General features: G+C 52.2%; 1 protein-coding gene across 21 annotated transcripts in view; it reads right to left on the bottom strand.

The window, feature by feature from the left end:
• L3MBTL1 (L3MBTL histone methyl-lysine binding protein 1) overlaps positions 1-14996 on the bottom strand; it is a 41893-nt gene that overhangs the window by 17277 nt on the left and 9620 nt on the right. For 11 of the 21 annotated variants that reach the window (XM_085003968.1, XM_021077798.2, XM_085003970.1 and 8 more), the window contains 10 exons: positions 14583-14667; positions 7393-7481; positions 6506-6610; positions 5344-5479; positions 4923-5014; positions 3192-3343; positions 2515-2591; positions 1646-1731; positions 1378-1488; positions 530-644 (listed from right to left, as the gene is read on the bottom strand). In XM_085003968.1, the coding sequence (XP_084860094.1) occupies positions 530-644; positions 1378-1488; positions 1646-1731; positions 2515-2591; positions 3192-3343; positions 4923-5014; positions 5344-5479; positions 6506-6610; positions 7393-7481; positions 14583-14667 (1048 nt within the window). Of the gene's footprint in view, positions 1-529; positions 743-1377; positions 1489-1645; positions 1732-2514; positions 2592-3191; positions 3344-4922; positions 5015-5343; positions 5480-6505; positions 6611-7392; positions 7482-14582; positions 14668-14996 lie in introns of all 21 variants that reach the window. The other 10 variants (XR_014832371.1, XR_014832370.1, XR_014832372.1 and 7 more) reach the window with 2 other exon arrangements.

The raw sequence follows: 14996 nt of genomic DNA, 5'->3' as shown, positions 1-14996 counted from the left end.
ACAGCTGGACCCAGAAGCCACATCAGGTAGATTCAGGTTATTCTGTTTCCCTGTTTCCTTCCCAAGACTTTGGTGACTTTTTACAGCTCTGCCCACGCTCGGAGAACAGTCGAGAAGGATTAACGCCCCATGAGAAATAAGGGAGGAGAGGTGTGGGGCTGAGCAGTCCAGTGACTTGACCTCTAACCCCTGCCTGCGGAGGGGACCAGGATTTGATTTAGGAAGGCTCACTGCCTTCGTAAGCACAGCGCATGCTCTGTGTCACTCTGCTGGATGCTGAGAGAACCCCTCAGGGGCACAACTACCTCCTAAGCATATGCTTCCAAGTGAGTTTTTCCCTTCATACCTCCAGGGCCCAAACCCAGCAACTGGGGAGGCCAGAAGCACAGCTAAGGGTAGCAGCGACCCAAGGCGGGGGAGGGGTGGGGCGGAGATCCCTGTGGGCAGGCTATAGAAGGGGGGTGCCAGAGCTCAGGGGGCAGGGCTGGCCATCAGGAGGAAAGGGACAGAGCGGCCCAGGGGTACACACGGAGAGGAGGCTGCAGGGGATGCCCTGTCTTGGAGCACCAGCCCGCGGGGTGGATGTCGGGGTGGTCGGCGTCGATCCAGAAGTCATAGGCGTGACTCCAGCCATCAAAGTGGAGCTGGGGAGGAAAGGCCCTGGAGGTCAGGTGTTCCTCGTGGAGCCCAGCTCAGCCAGGAGGTCCTCCAGGCTCCAGGAGGCTCTCCCCATCCCTGGGGCCTGTTAGAAGCAAGATCCTGGATTGGAAGAACCAAGGGGCCAACCCCACGATAATCCATCTCGGCCACCACATCTTCCAAAGGTTTTGCCCATGAAGTTACTGGCATCTCCCATCAGTCCTTGGCTAGGGCAAGGGTTATTAATTAGCCCATTTTCCTTTCTTTCTTTTCAGGGCTGCAGGTGGCATATGGAAGTTCCCAGGCTAGGGGTAGAATTGGAGCTACAGCTGCCGGCCTACGCCACAGACATAGCAACACCAGATCTGCCAGATCGGAGGGGCATCTGCAACCTACACCACAGCTCCCTGTAAAGCTGGATCCTTAACCCACTGAGCGGAGCCAGGGATTGAACCCACATAGTAACCTCCTGGACACTATCAGGTTTGTTGCCATGGAGGCCTCAACGGGAACTCCTATTAGCCCATTTTATAGGTTTGTCCAAACTCCCAAAAGCAAGTCAGAGATGAGGCCGAAATGCGATCCAAAATCTTGGGCCTCAAGTTTAGAGCTCTCTTCCCCCCAAAACGCAGCCTCCCTCATGTCTGGCTAGGCCATGCCCTTGACCTCTAAGCAGTCTACGGAAGTCCTGTCCAAGTGGCCTCTCCACTACCCCCGGCCCGAGGGTGCCAGAGCCACCTTTATCCGATGATCCTCCACGTCCTCCACGCTGGCCACACGAATGAGGGCTGGGTTCCTGCGGTCCACGGCCTCCAGCTTCATGTTGACCAGGAAGCTGTGCGGGGGTCGCTGCAGGGGGACAGCGGCCTTTAGGCCAAGGACGGCTCAGCAGACCTGAGGCCCCAGGAAGGGGGAAAATCACTGCCAAGGGGGAGGCCCTGGCTGGCTGGCCAAGCGTTCCCCGCCTTCCTGAGCTCTGCTCTGGGGGCAAGGAGAGTCGACTCACCACCTTGAAGGCCCAGGCGGGCACAGCAGAGGCCCCGGTTTCTTCCAGATATTTCTCCCAACAGAAGCTGTCAGGGTCTGGGTAGTCTGGAGGACAGGATGAGAGCAATGTCTAGGCAGCCCGGCGTCCTGGGGGAGCAATCCCCTCCAAGCAGGACCAGGGGCACAGCAGGGAGAGAGGAGCCCCCTGCATCACCGCAGCCTGCTCCTTGTAGGGGGCTCCTGAGGCAGAGGGGGTCTAGGCAGAAGGAAGCACCTCACAGTTCACAGAGCTGTCTGGGAACCCTGACCCCCAGTCCCCTCCTTGGCTCTATTGCTCCAGCCCCAGCTCCATCCAAACCCCTATTGTAGGTGGGCCAGGGTAATATCTTGATGGAGTGGGATTCCCCCCCCCCTTTTTTTTTTGCTTCTAGGGCTTCACCCAAGGCACATGGAGATTCCCAGGCTAGGGGTCGAATTGGACCTGTAGCTGCTGGCCTACGTCACAGCCACAGCAATGCGGGATCTAAGCTGTGTCTGTGACCTAAACACAGCTCATGGCAATGCCTGGCCCTTAAGGGGATCGAACCCACATCCTCATGGATACTAGTTGGATTCGTTTCCACTGAGCCACGACAGGAACACAGAGGGGTGGGATCAACTCTCTTGGCTCTGCACTCCTGCTCCCTTCCTGAGGGGGGTCAGCTTCCTCCCTTTCAACTTCAACAGAGTCAGGGTTTGATGGACTCTCCTAAAATCAAAGGCTTCTCAACTCCCAGGCAAAAGAGCTAAGGCTCCAGGACACAGCTCTCCCTTCACGCTGCCCCTAAAGACCCAGCTAGCGAGTACTGGTAAGGGACCCGGGGAGGTGGGCTCAGGTGGCAGGGTCACCTTGTGGAGGGGTGAGGGGCTTTCCTTGCTTCTGGCACCAGCCCACCGGGTGGATGTAGGGGCTGCTGGGATCACACCTGAAACCCAAGAATATGTCACTGTCCCAGGTGAAGCTTCGAGGCCCTGAGCCGGCTGTCCTATGACGTCATGGCGACAGGGCCCCCTCTCATTTTATTTCTGAGTGAGAGTCAGACAGATAACTGGTGAGGGAGTCAGAAAATTCCAGGAGTAACTAAAGACGCTACTACCACCTTAATATCTCAGGAAAAATCATGGGCCACTGCGGTTGCTTGTCTCAACCTTGGTATTTTCATTTTTATTATTTTTATCTTATTTATTTATTTGTTTTTGGCCACACTCATGGCATGTGGAAGTTCCCAGGCCAAGGACTGAACCTGTGCCATAGCAGTGACCAAAGCCACTGCAGTGACAACACTGAATCCTTATCCATTGAGCCACCAGGGAACTCCAACTTTGGTATTTTTAGATGAAGCATTTAATTGCCATTATAATTAATAAACAATGTAGAGCAAATCCACAGGACGGTCAATTGTCCCCCCTGAGTAATATGAATGTCAGGGCTGGGCCAGGGCCACATGGTGCCTCCTGCCCCTCCCCCCATCCCATCATCCCCCGGCCTCCCCCCTCCCCTGGCCAAGTCTGAGCCCTCCCACTACCAGTAGTCATAAGTGTCATCCCAGTTGTCAAAGTGCACGAGGAAGCGGCCGTCCACCACGTCGGTCACACTGGCCACGCAGACGAGGGATGGGTTCATGCGGTCCACAGCCTCCAGCTTCATGCCCACCTGGAAGCCCAGGGGTGGGGGACTCTGGGGGCAAGAAGAGGGGCTGCCACGGTCAGGCCCAGGCTGCTAGTGCTGGCCCAGGACCCACTGGCAAAGGAAGAGGAGTAGGTTCCCCGGGGGTCATGCCTGGCCAGTGGGTGGGGGAGGGTGGGAGAAATAGGCTGAGAAAGGGGATCCCTCTGGGGCAGAATTCATAACCCCTAGCCCTGAGCCACTCAAGAACCTCTGGGCTCCTAGGCACGCTCCACATAAGCCTCACTGTGGCAGAAGATGAATGAGGGACCCGAGACTATGTACTCACCCAAAGATACTGCTGGGCTGAGCAGCAGCCTCCCTTCCTCAGATGAGCCTGGCCCAGGGTGGACCAAGGCAGCTGGGGCCACCCAGGGGTGATGGGGAAAGAGGAGCTGACAGGTGAGGAGGGCAGGGAGGCACCTGTCACCCATCAGATATAAACTTCCAAAGCCATCACCTCCCTCATTCTTTATAACAATCCTAGGGAGATGGGTATTGTCCCATTTTATTATTTTATTTTATTTATTTTTCATTTTTGGCTGCCCCTTGGCACATGGAGCTCCCGGGCCAGGGATCAGATCCGAGCAGCAGTCACAACCTAAGCCATAGCTGTGGCAACGCCGGATCCTTAACCCATTGTGCCAGAGGATGGAACCCGATGCTCCCACACCACCACCAATCCCATGGTGCCAGAGTGGGAACGCCTCATCACCCCCATTTTAGAAGCTTAAGTGACTTGCCCAGGACCACAAAGTTGGTCAAGGGTGGGGCCCAGGACTTAAAGAGTTTGATATAAACCTGCATCCCCTGTCACAACAGTGGGGAGAACCCCACCAGTCCCCTGGGAACCTGTAAGTATGGTCCCTGGGGCTGGACTGGGGTGAGGGGTACCTGCTCAGGCCTAAAAGGCATGGTGCAGCCCTGGACCATGGGGACCCTGGACTTTCCAGATGCTAATTTTTTTTTTTCATGGCCACACCCACAGCAGTGCTGGGGCAATGCCGGATCCTTTACCTATGGTGCCAGATCGGGGATTGAACCCTTGCCTCCACAGCAATTCGAGTCACTGCAGTCATATTCTGAACCCATTGGGCCACAGCAGGAACTCCCCATACGCTAACATTTTTACTGGAAGTTCCCCGTATCTCTTAGACTTTTGGCCTGGGATTTGAGACACTTTGCGGGATAAAGCTACTGGCAGCCTTGAACAGAGGAAAAGACAGGGGGCGAGTGTTGCGACAAGACGGGAGCGCCTCAGTGTTGGTCAAGAGGAAGGAAAAAGCCGCTCCCAGAACAGAGGCTTGGGCCTGATACCAAGAGTTGCGGAGAAACTGAAGCAGGAAAGAATGACATCCCGGTGCGCAGGCTCCGAGGGATACACAGAGGAGCGCGTTTCAGCAGGAGGGAACGGGGGTGGGGGGGAACCAACCCGTCACCAGCATCCCCCTCCGGCCCTGGGCCTGCTCAGTGCACCCCTCCCACCTGGTGTGGACCAACCGAGCCAAGGCACCAGCAGATGAACGCGTGCTCGTCTGCTGGGTGGGACACGCTGGCTGGCCGCGGTGTCCGATTGCTCAGGGGCACTCACGTGGCTCTGGCTCACAAACAGGTGCTTGGGGGCAGCCTGAGCTCTTGTGCTGCGCAGGTACTGGCTCCAGCTGAACTCCTCCTCCTTGTAACCTAGGCCCCTCGGGGGGCATGAACAGAGCTCCTTGAAGACAGAGGCTGGGCCGTGGCGAGGGCACCCCACGCTGAAGCAGCAGAATCAGGCAGGCCTGAGGACCCCACAACCCTCAAGACCCTGCCCAGGGACCACCCACCCCACCCCACCCCCGCCAAAGCAGGACACAACCTGGGTGGCTACTCAAAAGGCAAGGGCAGAGTGGAAGCTCTGGGGCCAAGTCACAGTGGGATGAGCTGCCGAGAGGCTGGTTGGGCAACAGGAACAGGAAGGAGGAGGTGGGTCTGGGGGCTCCCTGCCTCACTGGACCAACTCAGCTAGGCCTTACCTTTGGGGGGCTGCAGCTTGTGCCCTGTCTTCTCGAACCAGCCGGCGGGGTGAATGTCAGGGGAGTTGGCATTGATCCAGAAGTCGTGGCACTCGGAATACCCATCAAAGTGTAGACGCAGGCGGTAGCCGCACACCTGGCCCCGTGAGAGGGAAGCACGGGGACTCTGATGCCAGAGGACGCCCAGTTCCCCTTCCCTCAGCTCCCCTGGCCCAGCCTGGTGGTCTCAGGAGCTCTGGTGCTAGAAGGTTCCCCATCCCACCCCTCCTCACTCCCAGGTTTCCGGCATCCTGCACGTTGCCCCACACCCTCCCCTCCTGGGACACTGACGGGGCATGTAATCATGAGTCTTGAGCTCTGGCCACAGGACAGGCAGATTCTATGACACCCCCCAGCCCCTCTGAGCCCTGGACAGAACCTCGAGGGCACTGACCAAGGCTCAGGTCTGCTCAGGGCCCCCGAGGACCTTTCCTTCTGCGACCTTCTCTCACGGCTCGGACCTCAGCTGACAGCACCTCCTTGGACGTGGAGCCCTGTTCTGCCCCCAGCGCTTTTGCTTCATTTGCCTCTTGTGCCTGGAATACTCTAGCTCATAGCTCATCTCTCGAGACTCAGCAAAGGAGGCCCTTCCTCTCTGAAGCTGCTCCTGCCCCCTCACGGCCCCCCTGTGATGTGTCGCTATTTATCTGGCTGATTCCCATACAACTGTGAGCTTCTGCGAGGACTAGAACCTTGCTGGACTCCTGTCCCCATCGCTGCCCTTGGGAGCTCTCCTCTGTCACTACCCTGACACTCCACTTGTTTTTTTGTGGTTTTTTAGCTTTCTGTGTGTTCTGCCTCAATCCCCTATCAGATGAGTTCATTCTTTCTTTCTGGCTGTGCCTGTGGCATGCAGAAGTTCCTGGGCCAGGGATCAAACCCATGCCACAGCTGTAACCAGAGCCACAGCAGTGACAAGGCTGGATCCTTAACCCACTGAGCCACCAGGGAACTCCCTAGATTGTGTGCTTTCTGAGGGCCGGGCGGTATCGCCCTCATCTGAGTCTCCTCCCCTCCGAACCGCTGGTGGGCCCCCTTCAGTCCATCCTCCGAGGCCCCCTTCAGTCCATCCTGAGCGGCACTATCAGAATGGGGCGGGGGAGGGGTGGAAACCTCCGCTCACCTCGGCCACGGTGAGGATGAAGTACATGGACGGGTGCTGCGGGTCGATGCCTTCTAACTTCATGCCCAGTCTGAAGCCATTCTTGTTATGAGTGACCGCCTGGTACTGTCAATGCACAGATGGGAGAGGACTCAGCTTCGACTCCAGCCTTCACCTTGCCTAGTGGGCTTGGGGTGAAGGAACTGCCTTTGGGCCCCACCCACCTGGTAGTAAAAAGAGGTAACTTGGGGGGATCTTGAGTGCAGGGATCCGAAGCAGGAGAGACTAGCTCCCAGGTCCCTCAAAAAATGGACTTCAGGGCTCCCTCTTACCCAAGTCATGGAAAGATCAGTGCACAGAATTGAGCAGGAGGCACCAGAACTCAAAAGTGTGCAGGCCCAGTGATGGCTGAGCCTGGGTCCCGCCCCTCTATGTCTTCCCCCTCCCCAGGAAGCCCCCTACAGTGAGCCCTTTTCTCTCCCGGGCCCTTAACCCGCCTCCCCCTCAACCCCTCTGTTCTGCCTGTCCGAGGGGTGTCAGACACAGAAAACATCAGAAGGCCTGAGTTTGCTTTTTGTTTCTTTTGTTTTGTTTTTTGCTTTTTAGGGACACACCTTCCACATATGGAGGTTCCCAGGCTAGGGGTCCAATCGGAGCTGCAGCTGCCAGCCCTACACCACAGCCACAGCAACACGGGACCCAAGCCATGTCTGTGACCTACACCACAGCTCACAGCAACACCGGATCCTTAACCCACTGAGCGAGGCCAGGGACTGAACCCACATCCTCATGGACACTAGTCAGATTTGTTTCCCCTGAGCCATGATGGAAACTCCCAGAAGGCCTGAATTTGGTGGTAAGTCCCTGGCCTGGGAAGACAAGCTCCTCCTAGGTGGAAACTGACTCACGTCCTGGAAGAGGCTGACAGGGGCAGTGACGGCCTTCTGTTCCTCCAGATAGGGTTCCCACGACCAGCCCTCCTTCTTCTCCCCTGAGGCTGTGAACAGGACACAGACAAGTTGACCCCCTGGAATAGTACCTTCCTCAGTTTGCCCCAACCTGACTCCACCCTAAACTCCCAAACAAACCTTTGTCTGGGATCATGTGCTGTCCTCTGGTCCCACACAGCCATGAAGGTGCCGAATCTCAGCTGAGATTCAGCCTAATTCTGTCCACCCCACCTCTGCCCCCGGGCCACTGTCAGCAACAGCACTTTGCTATCTTTTTTTTTTTTTCTTTTTTTTTATGGCTGCACCTGTGGCATATGGAGGTTCCCAGGCTAGGGGTTGAATCGGAGCCACAGCTGCTGGCCTGCACCACAGCCACAGCAACAAGGGATTTGAGCCACATCTGCGACCTACACTACAGTTTGTGGCAATGCCGGATCCTTTAGCCCACTGAACGAGGCCAGGGATCGAACCTGCATCCTCACGGACACTGTGCTGGGTTCTTACCCTGCTGTGCCACAAGGGAACTTCCAAAAGCACTTTGGATGACATAGCAACTAACAAAGGTTACAAAGTCTCAGCCACAGAGGGACAAAGCTGCATGACAAGTCCTGAGCCAGAGGACTTAATTATGGCATCACCTGAGCTCACTGGGAAAGAAGAGGCAAAAGGGAGATGAGATGCAAGCATGTGGCGAGGAAAAAACCAAGGAGGCCACACAAAAATAAGAAACCCCCTTTTCCTGATTCTTCTTCCTCTGCACACTGACAGGTACATGCAGAGATACGAATGTGTGTGGTGTGCCTGCAGAGTAGAGGCTGATTGCACACACACACACACACTCTAACATACACACATTGCCCACACACACACACACACACACACACACACACACACTATGGTCAGAGCCTACAACCCTCAAAGTCTCCGGGTCCTGGGGGGCAGAGGTGAACCCCCCTGGAGGATCTTCAATTTAGCCTGAGATAGAGTCCTGGCCTCCAACACAGAGGAGAAACATTCTTTAAAGATGAGAATAGCTGGAAACCTGTAAGGTAGGCTCCCAAGGTCAGCCTGAAATAATTTGCAAAAATCAATCCGTATCCTTCGGGTAAATAGCTCCAGCTTCTTCCAGAATGGTCCATCCCTTGATGTTTTCACCTGCCAAATGCAGCTCACTTCCTCTACCACAGAGGGTCTTTAGGGAGAGTAAGTGAGAAGCTGTGAGTAAAAGATCCTCATGAGGAGTTCCCGCTGTGGCACAATGGGATTGGCAGCGTCTCTGCAGCACCAGGGTGCAGGTTCCATCCCTGGCACAGTGGGTTAAAGGATCTGGTGTTGCTGCAGCTGCGGTGTAGGTTGTGATTGTGGCTCAGATCTGATCCCTGGTCCAGGAACTCCATGTGTCCCAGGGTGGCCAAAAAAGAAAAAAGAAAAAAAAAATCCTCATGAAATACTGGATACTTCCTAGGTTTCCACTGAGTCCATCTGATTTGGATTCTGAGCTCTGGCACACTTGGCCATTGCTCTGGGTCATGAGGGTGCCGAGTGGTTTGTCACTCAGGAAGAGGTTGTTTTCCTTGGTTGGAAACCACATGTATCCTAGGAGCCGCTTAATTTCCCCGGTCACCCGACTGAACCTTGAGGTCCCAAGCATCTGACTCAACTGGGCCAAAACAAGCATTTTCTTCACCAACATATTGACAAGGCCAGGAAACCCTCTGACACCTACACCGACACGGCAACCCCAAGCCCTTCTCTTCCGACTCCCCTCTCTCAAGAGTGAAACCTGTGGTCCCTCAAGAAACCCTCAGGGCTCCCACTTGGCCCTCATCCAGACTTACTGCGTAGGGAGAGGGGAAGGGAGGAGGCTTCAGGATGCCAGGCTTAGCATCACGTTGCTGTTTCTGGCCACTGGAATTCCATGTCATCCTGCATAATACCTCTTTTTCCAAATTATCGAATCCCCTCTACAATATCCATTTGTATCTCTATGGATGAAAATTTCTTTCTTTCTTTTCTTTCTTTTCCTTTTTCTTTTTTCCTCCTTCCTTCCTGCATGCCTTTCTATCTTCCTTCCTTTCTTTCTTTCCTTTTTTTTGGTCTTTTTGAGGGTGCACCTGCAACACATATGGAAGTTCCTGGGCTAGGGGTTGAATAGGAGCTGTAGCTGCCGATCTAAACCACAGCCACAGCAATGCAGGATCTGAGTCTTGTCTGCGACCTATGTGACAGCTGCACCCCAATGCCAGATCCTTAACTCACTGATCGAGGCCAGGGATCAAACCCATGTCCTCAGATACTAGTCGAGTTGTTACTGCTGAGCCACAACAGGAACTAATGATGACTTTTTGCCTCACTCTTCCCAAACTATAACATAAGCCAAGGAGCTGATTACTTGTCAGATTTCTCATCTCAGTCACCTAGGCCCTGCCTTGGCTCTCTAATTCCAAGGTCATTTCTCTTTGGCCATACTCCAACATGGACGAGCTCTAAGACCCCCATGCCACAGCAGAGACCTCTGACCTCTTCACCTGCCATCCGTTACCCTTCCATCCCCCGGCCCTGCCACTTTCCTCCCTGGGCCTTTATCACCTGGGTTCTCCCACACTCTTAATACATAACGAGTATATACTCTTTTTCTTTTTTTTGGCCTCCCTGTAGCATATGGAGTTCCTGGGCCAGGGATCAGATCCGAGCTGCAATTGTGGCCTACGCTATGGCTGCAGCAACACTGGATCCTTAACCCACTGTGCTGGACAGGGATCAAACCTGCACCCCAATGCTTCACAGATACTGCTGATCCCATTGCACCACGGGGACTCCCATAACGAGTATATAGTTGTTACAGTTTACTATTGCCCACCAGTTCCTTCTACCTTAACCATTCCTTTTACCATTAGGGGTACCTCCTGAGCACCATGTCTGGTGCCAGAAACTTGGGGTACAGAGATGGCTCAGAGACTTCATATACATGGTCTCCATTTTTTTTTTTTTTTTTTTTTTTAGCATGTGAAAGTTCCCAGGTCAGGGATCAAACCCACGCCATAGCAGTGACCCGAGCTGCTGCAGTGACAATGCTGGATCCTTAACCTACTGCGCCACAGCACAAATCTCTTTATCCCCCAGTCTCAGTTGACCCGTCTACACTAGCGAAACTGCTCTCTTGAATAACCAGGGCCACAATCCAGTGACCTTTCCCTACTCCTCAACTCACCATGTGTTACCAACTCTCCTGTGCATCTCAGCATTTCCCTCTCTCTATACCTTCCTGGCTGTATCTTCCACCTCTTCTACTTCTGTTCCTGATTCTTTCTTTCTCTTGCCCCAGCTCTGCTCATTAAGGGTGAATCCCTAGAACTCAGTCCAGTACTTCCCCCTCAACCCTCATCTTCGCTCTGAAAGCTTCTTCGGCCTGGCTTCAGTTGTTTCAGCAGAGATAATTCACAAATTAATGGTTCTAGCCAGACCTTCCACTACAAGGTCCACAGAAAAGACAGAAAATGTGTAAAGAGAAGAGCAGAACGCCATGTTCAAGCACAACTGATGGGAGTTCCCATTGTGGCTCAGCAGTAACAAACCTGACTAGTTTCCATGAGTACTGGGTTAGATCCCTGGCCCCACTCAGTGGGTTAAGGATAAGGCGTTGCTGTGAGCTGTGGTGTAGGTCACAGAGGAGACTCGGATCTGGTGTTGCTGTGGCTTTGCCATAGGCTGGCAGCTACAGCTTCAGTTCCTAGCCTGGGAACTTCCATATGCTGTGGGTGCCCCCCAAAAAGAACAACTGATGCCCCCCCAAAAGAACAACTGATGGTGTTCCCTTGTGGCTCAGCGGGTTAAGGACCCAATATTGTCTCTGTGAGGACTCGGGTTTAATCTCTTGCCTTGCTCAATGGATTAAAGATCTGGCATTGCCATGGCTGTGGCGTAGGTTGGCAGCTGCAGCTCCGATTTAACCTCTAGTCCAGGAATTCCCATATACTGCAGGGCATCCCTAAAAAGAAAAAAAAAAAAAAGAACGGATGACAAGCAGTCATCAAGGTGTCCCTGGGCTGGTTTTTTTTCTTCCCCTTTTTGGCCACCTGAGGGCAGATAGAGTTCACCTGAACTGCAGCTTTGGCAACACTGCATCCTTAACCCACTGTACCAGGCTGGGAACTGAACCTGAATCCCAGTGCTCCAGAGATACCACCGATCCCATGGGAAGTCCTGGGTCTTTTTGTTCTAAATTGCTACAGATACATCTCTGTATTGATCTGCCTCTTATAGAGCATGGTTGGCCAGTTCACAATTAGTTCATTTTAAGACAGAACACTTAATCAAGAGCCTGATACCTGTGCTGAATGAGTACAAGGGATCTATGCCTCGACACCAAACTCAAGAGGCTGGGCTCCATAATGTTGTCACTTAGTGTTGACCCCGCCTTTAGTTTCTAGGGAGTATAAATGGACACTTTTGAAAAGCTATTTAAAGCCATGGACCACCTCCTCAGAAAAATGAGCTACTCATGAAATCTTGCATGTAAATATATTTATTTCTTGGCCACTATATGCAGCATCTTAAAGCAAGATCTTAGTTCCCAGACAGGGATTGAACCTGAGGCCAAAGCAGTGAGAGCACCAAATCCTAACCACCCTGCATGTACACTTAGATTGGGGGAGTTCCTGTTGTGGTGCAGTGGAAACAAATCTGACTAGGAGGTTTTGGGTTCGATCCCTGGCCTCACTCAGTGGGTTAAGGATCCGGCATTGCCATGAGTTGTGGTGTAGGTTGCAGACGCGGCTCAGATCTGGTGTTGCTTCGGCTCTGGTATAGGCTGGTGGCTACAGCTCCGATTAGACCCCTAGCCTGGGAACCTCTATATGCTGAGGGAGCAGCCCTAGAAAAGGCAAAAAGACAAAAAAAAAAAAAATTGAAAATGACTAGGATCTAAATAAATATTTCTCCAAAGAAAATATATAAATGGGGAGTTCCCTGGTGGTATAGTGGTTAGGATTTGGCGCTTCCACTGCTGCATCCTGGGTTCAATCCCTGGTCTGGGAACTCGGATCCATATCAAGCTGCTGCATACCATGGCCCCCCAAAAAAGACTTAAGAGGACATAAACCAATGAGCGCTAAGACTTTGGCTTCTGACAAGACAGCCTTGAGTGAGAAAGAATGGTGAAAATCTAGTTTGGCTATGATGGGCTGAATATGGAAGAGGCATTTTAGAGTTCAGAGCCCTGGACACAGGTTGGGCTCCTCTGGCTGGCATTGGATCCATCACGGAAGAATGATGTCCTAGCAACTGACTGTACCCTCTGGCTCTCTCTGGGACAGGAAAGACAGTGACTCATACAACTGAGCCAAGCTCCACCAGGAACCACCCACTTAAAACCCATCCATTCATCTACTAAACAAACATTTATTGAGCATCTACTGCACACTAGCCTTTGTGCTAGGCACTGGGGATAAAGTGATTAATAAAATAGATTCAGTTTGAGGGAGGAAGACAGGTATTGCTACATACAATGTAGGTGATTATAAGTGTGATAAATGCTACTTGGCTCCAGTTGCCTGTTGTCACATGGGACTGTGGAGATGGTGACAGAGAAGGCCTGAGGGCCAGAACTGACAATGAGTGAACTTTGTTCTATTTTTCTTAGAACCAAAGGATCAGAGTGGGGCCCAAATAACCAGGTCAGACCAATGACCACTGCAGACTTGCTCACAGCAGCAAAGGGAAGCAACACCACTTCGTGCCATTAAAGGCTGCCCAAGTCTTCAGCCACGGAGCCTGGCAGTGAGGCCTACTTGCAACTGAATAATAGAGGATAAACAAACTCATGCTATAAGCCCCAAGAACACATATATACTAAAGCACAAACCAACAACATCGTCTCTCTCATTCTCTCTCTCATACATATGCCAACTCATGCTCATCTGCATATGCACAACACATCATCACAACAGTAACCCACAGTCTCCCAAAGCAATAGAAATTAGAGCAAAAATAAACCCATGGGACCTCATCAAACTGAAAAGCTTTTGCACAGCAAAGGAAACCAAAAAGAAAACAAAAAGACAACTTTCAGAATGGGAGAAAATAGTTTCAAATGATGCAACGGACAAGGGCTTAATCTCTAGAGTATACAAGCAACTTATGCAACCCAACAGCAAAAAAGCCAATCAATCAATGGAAAAATGGGCAAAAGACCTGAATAGACTGTTCTCCAAGGAAGATATACAGATGGCCAGCAAACACATGAGAAAATGCTCAACATCGCTGATCACAAGAGAAATGCAAATCAAAACAACCATGAGATACCACCTCACACCAGTCAGAATGGCCCTCATTAATAAGTCCACAAATAACAAGTGCTGGAGGGGGTGTGGAGAAAAGGGAACCCTCTTGCATTGTTGGTGGGAATGTAAACTTGTACAGCCACTATGGAGAACAGTTTGGAGATACCTTAGAAATCTATACATAGAACTACCATATGACCCCGCAATCCCACTCTTGGGAGTATATCCGGACAAAACTCTACCTAAAAGAGACACATGCACCCGCATGTTCACTGCAGCACTATTCACAATAGCCAGGACATGGAAACAACCCAAATGTCCATCAACAGATGATTGGATTCAGAAGATGAGGTATAGATACACAATGGAATACTCCTCAGCCATAAAAAAGAATGACATAATGCCATTTGCAGCAACATGGATGGAACTAGAGACTCTCATACTGAGTGAAATGAGCCAGAAAGACAAAGACAAATACCATATGATATCACTTATAACAGGAATCTAATATCCAGCACAAATGAACATCTCCTCAGAAAAGAAAATCATGGACTCGGAGAAGAGACTTGTGGCTGCCTGATGGGAGAGGGAGGGAGTGGGAGGGATTGGGAGCTTGGGCTTATCAGACACAACTTAGAACAGATTTACAAGGAGATCCTGCTGAGTAGCATTGAGAACTATGTCTAGATACTCATGTTGCAGCAGAACAAAGGGTGGGGGAAAAAAATGCAATGTATATAACTTAATGCCCTTGCTGTACAGTGGGAAAAAAACAAACAAACAAAAAACAGTAACCCACACTCCCAGACTCACACCTCCAAAGCGTATACACACATTCCATGAATATATACACAGAGGTCACCATACTGGACTGGCTGCTGTTCCACTCCTCACTTTCTGGGGTGCTGGCGGTGGGCTGTCCCTCTGGATCCTTTCCTCCTTCTTGCTTCTCCTATGGAAGACAAGCCTGATCCCAGCTTCTTGTCCTCATGGATTGGGGTGAAGCCCCAGCCTCGATCCCTTGGCCCCTGCCTAGCTCTCCAGTCACATGATGTTCTGCCCTAAACAGGTGGAATGTCTTCGAGGCCACCAGCAGGAAGGCAGCTCCAGCAGATAACTCCCTGCCACTTGGGGATAGACTTACATGAGCACCCCCACCTCCAGTTACACAGCCTGACTGCAATCTACAATCCGCCTCATTTCCAGGTGGAGAAGCTGAGGACACAACCACCTGCCTTGTGTTAATTTTGCCTGCCCAGTGGAACTTTCAGGCTCTGTCTC

This window comes from Sus scrofa, chromosome 17, assembly GCF_054392235.1.
Source record: "Sus scrofa isolate SSC_HxYL_T2T_F1_AM1 chromosome 17, Sscrofa_HxYL_maternal_Yorkshire_Landrace_v2.0, whole genome shotgun sequence".
Classification (NCBI taxonomy): domain Eukaryota; kingdom Metazoa; phylum Chordata; class Mammalia; order Artiodactyla; family Suidae; genus Sus; species Sus scrofa.
Note: the sequence above shows the minus strand (reverse complement) of the source record. Positions and strands in the feature narration are given on the sequence as shown.